The 10087-nt window shown below is 37.7% G+C and overlaps 1 protein-coding gene across 1 annotated transcript; it reads right to left on the reverse strand.

Annotated features, from left to right (window-relative positions):
- Positions 1-320: 320 nt before the first annotated feature.
- On the reverse strand, positions 321-8075 carry LOC122064038 (thiamine pyrophosphokinase 1-like). Its single transcript, XM_042627734.1, has 6 exons — positions 7620-8075; positions 7411-7512; positions 6356-6428; positions 3905-4000; positions 647-896; positions 321-520 (listed from the first exon to the last, which is right to left on the reverse strand). Exons 1-6 carry the CDS (start codon positions 7751-7753, stop codon positions 399-401), a joined length of 777 nt encoding a protein of 258 aa, XP_042483668.1. The 5' UTR covers positions 7754-8075; the 3' UTR covers positions 321-398.
- Positions 8076-10087: the final 2012 nt, after the last annotated feature.

The following is a 10087-nucleotide window of genomic DNA, read 5'->3' on the forward strand; positions in this document are numbered from 1 at the left end:
TTGAACCATACATGACTCCTATGGAGGATGTCAAATTTTCTTCACCCATGGAGGATGTCAAACTTTCTTTTGCAATGCCAACTGGTATGAGGTTTTCATCCTTAATTAATGATCCCTGTTTCAGGTTTTATAGTTTACAGATACCTCAAGACGTTTAAGTTGCAGTTACGTGGTTTCAAGTTGCAGGTTTCATGGCTTTAGATGTTTCCATGACATTTTCCAGCATTTTTTCTATGTAATCCAATAGCTTCCCTGCCGGCATGGATGGGCAGCCTTGTAGAAGCTAATGAGAAGATGGACCTAAACCCACAACATAAGAATAAGCTAAAAATTTTGCATTACAATAAAAATGAGGAAATATTCAAAAGTGCAATCCCACGACCGGCTTAGCCGGAACTTTACATTGGCTTTTTAATGGATATTGTCCACAGAAGATCTGAATCCGATTGCACTGTGATATTCTCACTCTGTACGATGTTTGATGTGCTTATCAAACCACCAAACCTCATCTCTGTGTCATCTGGAATAATACAAATTTACCAATGCATTAAGATCCAAAGCCAACAAATCTAGTTTAGAGTAAGATTGTAAGAACCATGTTCTATAATAATGAACAGGAACAAAAATTATAATAGAATTTACTTACTCAAATCCCATTTGAGTCCAGTTGTTGTGGCCTTAGCTGATGATACCCCAACAGGTATGAGGCCACAATGTGGGCCTTCGACAGATGACAGGATGCGGATCTCATGACGATGAGTCCTTGGGAGAAGGTAGATGAGACAATCATCAGATATCAGAACTATACGAACATTCGAGAAACTACAAAGCACATTTATGTTTCCAATCTCATGATCAAACCGTCCACCAAGTGCTCCTGTTACCAGAATGCATAACTGCAAGTATGGATAACCAGCGAGGAATCAACATAAGAAAAGAAAGTGTGAAGAGGTAATAGGAAGAGAACTCAATTAATAACAATGATCTACTAATGAAATCTAAAATCGAACCAGATAAATCCAGCAGGAAATTATATTGAACAGGATCACAGAACAGGGTAAGTCAAACAAAAGGAGAGCTTTTTATAAATCAAAATAGAAAACTCAGAATGGCTCAAAATCTGGGTCAACTGGTCTGTAGTCTGTACTAGTAATAAAACAATTCTGCAGAATTTGAACAAATTCGGATAACAGAATAGGAAGTTCTAATGGAGTTTTAGAGCTACTAGAAATGTAGTAGCAGTTCCACAACAGTACTAATCGATCAAAATTCTTAAGAAGCAGCAACAGAACTTCAAAGAACAAGATATCGGAAACTTATACTCCATATTTGAACCAGAACAAATCAGCACCACAGAGAAACTTGAAGAAGAACAAATCCAGAAAATTGAGTGAAATCAAAGTGCTGCAGAGACTGAAGAAACAGTAGAAACTTACCTGTGTTATTGATTAAACTGAAACATAAAAGGGATAATAGGGCAGGAATCCACCTGCAGTGGTCTTGAGTTTTGAAATCCACTCTTCTTCTAAGGATTCCACCTTAGCCTTCAGTTGAAATCAACCAAACGCACTACTGAATCCACAACAGCAATGACTGAATCCAGTAATCCACAACAGAAAACTATGTATTACTTCAAATCTTTGGGAAGGCCTATGGCCTTAGATCTATTTATAATGTGAGCTAACCCCAATAGGATAGCATCAGGAACCAATAAGATAGAGCTGGAAATCTAACATCCAGCTAATCCAGTAAGATAAGATAAATATAAATAACAAAATGAAATAAAAACTTCACTAAGACCCCAATTTAAAAGGATATACACCGTGCACGAGGCTCCCGCTACTGCAAGGTCTAGGGAGGGGCAAAGGCCCAACACACATATGTAACCCAACCTAAGGATAATTTCCACTAAAATAAACCCACATCTGTGATTTATATGCATCACCTGCTCCACCCTAAAATGGTCATGGTTTGCTCTGGCACTCAGATTGCAGATTCACAATCTTGGGAGCAAGAACAACCCAGTCTCCCAATTTAAAAATTTCAGACTTTCTCTCATGTGAATCTGCCCAATCATGCATGTTCTTTATTCGTAGTCTCTCCAGAAATGTGGATGTTGCACTTCGGGCTTCACCCATTCCTTCCCCTCCTATTTACCGTCACAGTTGTAGAAGTTTTAGAAGGAAAATGGGTTTTTTTGGGGGGGGGGGATTATAGCTCAACTCCAATTTTTTTTTTTTTTAATACATCATAACACAACTATTAGAGGGGGCTGGATCGGTTGGCTACAAAATCCCTTTTCCAGTATGCCAGTCTATTAAAGGTAATAGTGTAATACCACTCAAGATTTTCTAACTACATTGCACCTTCAACTTGCACCATGTGCTGAACAGAGGTTTCTGAATCCACATCTCAACAAATATATATAACTAGGAAACATACCTAAGGATCCACTTCCAAACTAAAGTCCAAATGAAGTAGGAATATGAATTAGGAATAGCTCAGATTTGAATAACAATGGTTCAATTTATCATCGTCGTCATCATTATGGGCCATAGGGCAAGAACGAACAACTAAAACACCCAAATGTTGAAAACTCAATCCAGCCAACTACTTGAGATCAGCAGCAAAAATACTTTTCTACCATAAACAATGGTTGGCTACACAAAAAAGTATTCAGAAAGCCAACCACACATGGTTGGGATGGGATTTGGTTTGAGTCTTGAGGGTGGCCACTTTGCACAAAAATGCCAAAGGTTAGACAGACTCCAAACTCACTCCTCCCAGCCCCAGGACCTCGCATAGGCGGGACCAGAACGGTTCAATATGCACATTTCTCCCCCCCCCCCCCAAAAGAAAAAAATCAATATGCACATCATCAACTTATTTTATTGATGTGTTTGTTTTGGATTGTCTAACATTCTGCCACACAATGGACGCCAGCCTAACAGCTCTCTCATGAAGTCTCCTCTAATCCCATGGACAGCATCCCCTGCTACTTCCACTTCTATTAGATGACAAAAGCCAAGATATCAAGAATCAATGATTTAAAACATTTCCCAGTCACTAATTTAAATACTCCTCCAGGCCTACTCTTTTATGCAAATGGCTTGTTGTCTCCCTAAGGCAGACATGGTTTTCTAACACACTAATTTCATGTCTTAGTTTGTGATCAATCGTTCCCTCCCAAAGGTACATGTCATGGCATATAAACTTGATAAAGTGCCATTTGTTACAGCTGTAAATGTCTCCCATGCTCTTGGAAAAAGGAACCATGGTACTTTTTCTCCATTCATCCAGAATTTCTTTAGTTCTGTGACTTCTTTTGAACAACTTAGTTAACCAGGTTAAAACGGCACCCTATGATTTCCAAATCTTGGCTAAGATACAAGGCACTCCCTAATTCAAAGAAAGTAACTAGTCTCAAATCTCATTAAGGTTGTCAAGTCCTTCCAAACTATCACTTTCTATGCTGTAAAAGTTCAAAACCATGTATCCATGAAACTATCCATTAATTTAAAATCTAAAGACTCTTAATCATAGGGGTACTGGATTAATGTAGGAACTGTAATTGTGTAAACAGAGTTCATATCCTCCAATAATATGCCATTTTTTTATACAGAGAATACACTCAAAACAGTTAAACACCCCAATTATCTTTGCAAACAGAGCATCATTTGAAATAATAAAATTCAAAGTTGTGTTATGAAATTGTTGAAACTGTCAAAGAAACAATTTGAACACCTCACTGCAAAGATAAGAATTTAGCAATAATGATAGAATAAAACTGAGAAATTCTATTCAGTAAGGTAATCCACAGAGATATGCTAATCTACTTAACAGTATATATATATATATATATATATTTTTTTTTTTTTTTTTGAAAGACTGGCATGTCACTTACATTGGACTTGTCTGGCGTAATGTCTTGGATGAAAGATATACATTTGTGAAGATCTGTGGTGTCCTGGTCTTGTGATTCATCAAGTATCTTGGTACCCTGCAATCATTGAGGAGACATAAACATCTGGAGAATTAATGTTTTTGAAAATAACAGGATTCCAGACCATTTGGACTTGATGGTGGGTAGTCCAAATGTCCTGGTTTGGAAAGTCGAACCATGCAATGTCAACTCAACTCCTGAAGCCTTATCCCAATTACTTCAAGAAGGCTGCACAAATCCCACAGACATGTAAACGTACAGATGTCTGAAGTACACCACATATGAGAGAAATGGGGTCAACCCAAATAACTGAAACAACTCGGTCTGAAGTATGTGAGCATTCAAGTTAGAAGCTTTATTAGCAAGTCAACAGTCTTGGGAACCAAACAGCTAGAGACAGGCTGTTGACCTTTTATATTCAGTGCAAATGGTCCAATTGTCTTGCCCAAGAAGACCAACAAACGATCGCTAGAACTCTTACAAACGAGATAGAGGAACGGGTATCAAATATCTGAAGGCATCCACAACTTACTCTCCCAATCTCAGGGTATTTTATTGATAAAAATATACTGCATTTTTTGGGTATATGTTTTCTATTACTTTTATTTCTATTTAGTCAGTTTAGACCTTCTAATATCTATACATATTTTGAAGTAAGAAATTATCTATTGCTTAGCCACCTGCCGATGGTCCAATAATCACTCCTATGTCATATCAAAAACATCTTGGAGCACATGAAACTAATGTTTTGGCGATCCTCACCATTCTTGGTGTACAGTCCATTAATCTAACCAACTCAGGTACACAAAAAAGGATGGCAAATTATCAGTGTATCATATATAAGAGTAAGATAAAACACCAGGCTTCCCTAATAGTGTGTCCATTGCTACTTACACAAATGTTCAAGTATTTTAAACTTAAAAGGCCCTACTTCGCGGTTTTAATAAGACCATGTATCCATGCCCCAACAATCTGAGAAAGCAGTTTTAACAGTTTGAATGGCTTGACAATATGGAGCAGATGGAATTTTGACTGCCCTTGAAACAGTCTTGAGTTAGGAGTGATAATCCTTCATTATGGTTAATGTTCTGTCAGTCTCACTGATGGGGGCAACAAAAAATCACAGTACAATTGTGCATGAAAATTCTAAAAGTGTTCAGAGTTTCCAAAAGTTTGGAGTCATTGCAACATGGTAATTCACCATCACATGTACAGCATTGTTGATATGAATCAAAATATGCACATTATGCTTCTCTTATTTATTGTATACCAATGTTTTTCTTTTGCGTTTTCTTAAATTCTTATATTTCTCTAGTCCATTTTTCTTTACTGCCTACATGGTCAATAAGCAATGACATACAACTTGTGAATCATCCAAGCAATATATGACTACTCCCTACTTGAAGCAAAGTCAGAAGTGAAGTTCTTTACGAACTGACGATCCATAGGGAAAAAAAATACTAGGTGAAACACATGGTGCTCTCTAAATCATACCTAATTCCCCAACCTTGTTAAAAGTCCTTTAAAAAAAAAAATCCCTAAAATTCTTAAAATAGCTAGACTTGCAGAGCTCTTGTCTGCCAGAATCAACATTCTTTAGTCAGAGTAGTCTCTACCAAATAATGTTAACTCTCTCTCTCTCTCTCTCACACACACATTAAAGCTTCACCAACACAATAATCTCCTTCCCATAGAGCAGTTTCTTTAATGACAAAATGCAACTAGCACCTTGATTGCCAGTTTGTTTGTTCTAGGTTAGGACATAATTACAATAAATACAACTTTCTCAGTAGAAGAAACCACATTTTACACCTAATTCACCAACCTTGTGGATTAATCAAGATTGTATGGCCTTCGTGCCTTTCAATCAATTAGAATCATCACAAATAAAGAGGCCAATCTGCAACTGACCATTTGCAAAGAAAGATCAAGATCAGCAATGTTCACATAGCCAAGTGTTTTAATTCAGTTTGGTTTTTGATTGGGTCACTAGAATCAGAAAAGTGTAGTTCGTTTTCAGCTTCGCTCAATAAGATTGAAGGATGTTTCCTTTTGACAAAAGTGTGATTTCACAGAAAAATCACAAGAGCAGAATTATGCGATAGAGGATTTGTGCCCTTGCCTGATGAGGAAAAAAACAGGATTCCAACTTTATAAACAACTCTGTCACTGCTTTCCTAACAAAAGTGGGTCCCACAGTCGCAACCTCATCCCAACAACAGCCAACAACCCCGTTATTCTAGTAACAGCAAATCCAAAGCCATTCTGACCCCAATTAATGAGTTAATGGATTGCATAGCTGTTCTCCAAATCATAATTTTGTCAATCAAATTGAAATCCCTTAACAGTTTTGCTTGATATCATCAACTAATAGCAATTAACTGCTTAAGTGGAACTTTATTGCTGGCTTACCAAATTTGAGTAGAACTCCAGTACATCTGCTCTAATTGAATCCATGTCTCCCTTGATTACATCTGGCTTGCACCTGGACAAAAGCAGAGAGACCATATTACTAAGCAATTTGTGAAAAAGAAAAGACGGCAACTTGGCAAGTGAATTAAATGCATAAAGCCGAGGTCAAACACCAATAACTACAGAAAACGTATCTAGTGTTAAATCTGGAAGCTATACTCTCACCCATATTGTGCTCATTGCTAGCAATGTTAAATGAAGCTTATAGCAGGCATTGATTCAGCATCATGAACACATTGGCATACAAACAAGTTGTTTGACCCATTGAATAAAGATGTTCGTTTGGACGAGAAATTAACAGTAAAGTGCAATTCAAGATCCCTTATGCATGCAACTGTATAAAATGTAATAGAAAACCAGAAGCTTTCAGAAATTAAAGTTTCATGGACTGACAATATGTGGATTCGGAAGAACCTAAGTTCTGAACCAGGCCAGTGACAATGAAGACGATCCAGAGAAGCTAACTAGCATCTTGGAATGTAAGAATAATGCCAACGACTCGACCTAAGCAATATATAGTGGCATTAGTTAGATAAGAAGGATGACCATATCTTCATTAGCAGCAAATTTGGAGACAATAATACATGAATTCTAATATAAATTACATTCCAATCAGGGTGGCATCAATGATCCCCAGGTCTGAAAGAAATAGCTCAATGGAATTTATCATCAACACTCCATGCCCAAGTCCTGTCCGTGATCTCTTTAACATATCATTATAAAAATTAAACAAACACAAAATAAGGTGCTTAATAAACAGGCTAAATTCTTTGTTTACATTTTCATCATCCAGAGTATTCATACTGAATCGGCCGTCAATAACACAAAGTACTATGAGGGAATTTGTTACATAACTTCTCAATTAGAAATGGAAATTACAAATTTATAGCCAAACTGAACAATTCAAGAAAGAAATTCTCCGGTGCTTTTGTGAATGATAATTTGTTGGGTTTCTTAACTGCAGAAAAAGGTAAACAGAGAAAAAGGATAAAAACCTGTTTCGGACATTTTGAGAATCTTCTTGAGGGAACAGCTCAGGCATTTCATCGTATAAGCGATTGGCTCCTCCATCTGCACAAATACGCAACTGTGCTGCTCTACAAAAAAAAAAGACGAAAACGCTAACATTTGAGATCCACAGACGATTCAATCAAATAAAAAGAGAAAAAGGAGAAGCAGTGATAAGAACAAGGAAGTGCCATACTTCCATAATAGAGGAGTAAATCGAGGGAGACTTTGGTTAAGCACAACAAGGGCGTAAGTTGGACTGGGATTGTTGTTGTCAACTGGGATTGAAGGAAGAAGAAAGCTAGAAGAATGAGACATCAAATCCATCATGCCTTTGTTGAGTTCTTCTCTTCCAAGTTCCAAGAACTCCCTCGACCTGTTTTGGAGGAGGGAGAGGAAGACGAACGGTGAAGAGAGCGGGATTGATGATGACGTCTTCGTTGACCTTTCGTTTGGTTTTAAATTTTCTAATTTGGCAAATTCGTCAACATTTAACAACTGTGTTGGTGGCCTAAGCTTCCCCTGCCTTTGACTCCTGAATCCATCTCCAATCTATTGGTCATTTGATCTACCCACATTGGAGGACGAGGGTGAGCAGCTGACGATCCAATCCCTATCCCAAAATATTTGCGGGGATAGTGAGAGTGAGATTTCATTGATTAGATTTTTTTCGTTTTTTTACTCCCTCGTCTCGTTAACGTCATCGATTTATTACTGGTTCGCTGACTTTACCTCCGCCCTTCCCCTTGGTAACTGGCACTCGTGTCCTCCCTCCTCACCTCGTGTTCCTCTCCAATAATTCGGACGTCCAATCATTTACCAATCATCAATCCAACGGCTGAGGTGACATGGACACGCATTCCAACACCTAATAATAAATTCAAATCCTCACCACCAGGATGGCCTCAAAGTAACTAACAAGACACAAAACATGAGCTAGAAGGTGAAATAGAAGATGAATTGATTGATCTTTGCAATAAGTGCAGTGAGCATGTTTCCCAAGGTCCTCTCCGCCATTTGATGCTCACTGCATCACTGTAGAGGATGTTTTTGCACATAAGATAAAAAATAGTATAGAAAAACAATGAGCTAGATCCTCTCTAACAGTTGGGCTATCCAGAGAGGCGGCAGCAATTGGGAGGACCTTGCCACTCACCCCAACATATAGTCGGGTCCTCCAGCAGTTGGATGCCTCTTTGGGAAGCCCAACCGTTGGGAGAAGATCCCAGCACGAGAAATAGGTGGTTTCACTTTCTCTATCCTGCTTTGTGTCTTGCTGGTCTCTCCCACATCTGGCTATAGAAGATCTAAATTCCCTACGAACAATTGGAAATATGTGTCCAAGTCGTTGGGAGAGGATTTGGGAGCATGAAAGAGAGGGTTTCACCTTTTTTATCATGCTTTGTGTCTTGCTAGTCTCTCCCACCCTCGAACGAAGAAGATCTAAATCCCTACAAACCCTTGAGGATATATATCCTAGCATGGATTTAGGGGATGATATAGGTATCCATGTTTGTCGATTCCGATTTGGATCAACGCGTATCACTCGATTTTGCCCTTGTTTTTTTTAAGTATTCGTTTTTTACTATTTTACCCTTGAAACGATATGAATAACTTATCCGAATCAATCAGAGATCAACGATCGTCTCAACCAATACCAATCCTATATGGTGATGCAAGACCAATACTTGAAACCTTATATGTAAGTCATCTTGACCGTTGGATGTATAAGAGATAAATGGTTGACGTTGGAAAGGATCTTTTTTACTTCTATTCCACACGTCTCCTTTGCATATGTCGTTTAAACTATAATACACAACCATTCAAAGTGCGTGGCGCAGCGGCGATGGCCGGGATCTCGCACACATGGAGTATGTCTCACGCCTAGTGCACTAGTGACTAGTGAGGTTCCATAAAGTGTCTGTCCTAGTGGGACTTTGGGAGTTGTGTTAATCCATTTAAAAACGGATAAAAAGGGACCACATAAAGTGGCCGTTGCTTTTCTTCCAAATGACAGTTGTTAAGGCTCCTAACACTGGAGTATAAATATACACCACATGTATGCTCGCCACTTTTCAAGCAAGTGGATTGATTCAAAGTCTCAACCAAAATAAATAAATAAATAAATAAAGTTATTAATTTAAGAGTAAATCGTTATGGGAAGGATATGAGGATAAGTTGGCTGTGTTCTTAGACTGATCATAACTATTGATTTAAACCCATCGAATCTCAGTTGTTGAACCTAAGGGTGTTAATCGGTTTGGTTATGGTTATTCGGTTCATAGTGATGATAAGGTATACCAAAATTGAATGAAGAATCAACTTGGTTCCATATTTAGATATTTAAATTGATTCAATTCGGTTCGATTTTGATTTTGGTTCTAATTTGGTTATGATATGTAGTTTTAATTTGATTTTTTTATCGGTTTTAATTCAGTTATGAAAACGGTTCATTTTTTGTACTGTAACTGTGATTGTGATGGAACAAAGACCATAATGGGCTCAAATTATGGGTCTTATGACCATTGCTAACTCAAAAATTGTCTTAGCATGTAAATATATGATGATAAATTACAAAAAAACACTTATCACCTAAAAAATCTCTCTTATTGATACTAGGGTTTTTCCCCTTTTTTTTTTAGAATAATTCGGTTCTTACCCCTA

Source organism: Macadamia integrifolia, unplaced genomic scaffold, assembly GCF_013358625.1.
Source record: "Macadamia integrifolia cultivar HAES 741 unplaced genomic scaffold, SCU_Mint_v3 scaffold151, whole genome shotgun sequence".
In the NCBI taxonomy this organism is placed as follows: Eukaryota; Viridiplantae; Streptophyta; class Magnoliopsida; order Proteales; family Proteaceae; genus Macadamia; species Macadamia integrifolia.

What these genes read in the sequence shown, in the direction of transcription:
- LOC122064038 (XM_042627734.1), bottom strand. Translation starts at nt 7,753, where the DNA reads ATGATGGATTTGATGTCTCATTCTTCTAGCTTTCTTCTTCCTTCAATC. An exon ending in TCTCAAAATGTCCGAAACAG is followed by an intron (nt 6,429 to 7,410) that starts GTTTTTATCCTT and finishes GCTTTTGTCCAG; the next exon opens with GTGCAAGCCAGATGTAATCA. An exon ending in TTACGCCAGACAAGTCCAAT is followed by an intron (nt 897 to 3,904) that starts GTAAGTGACATG and finishes CCATACTTGCAG; the next exon opens with TTATGCATTCTGGTAACAGG.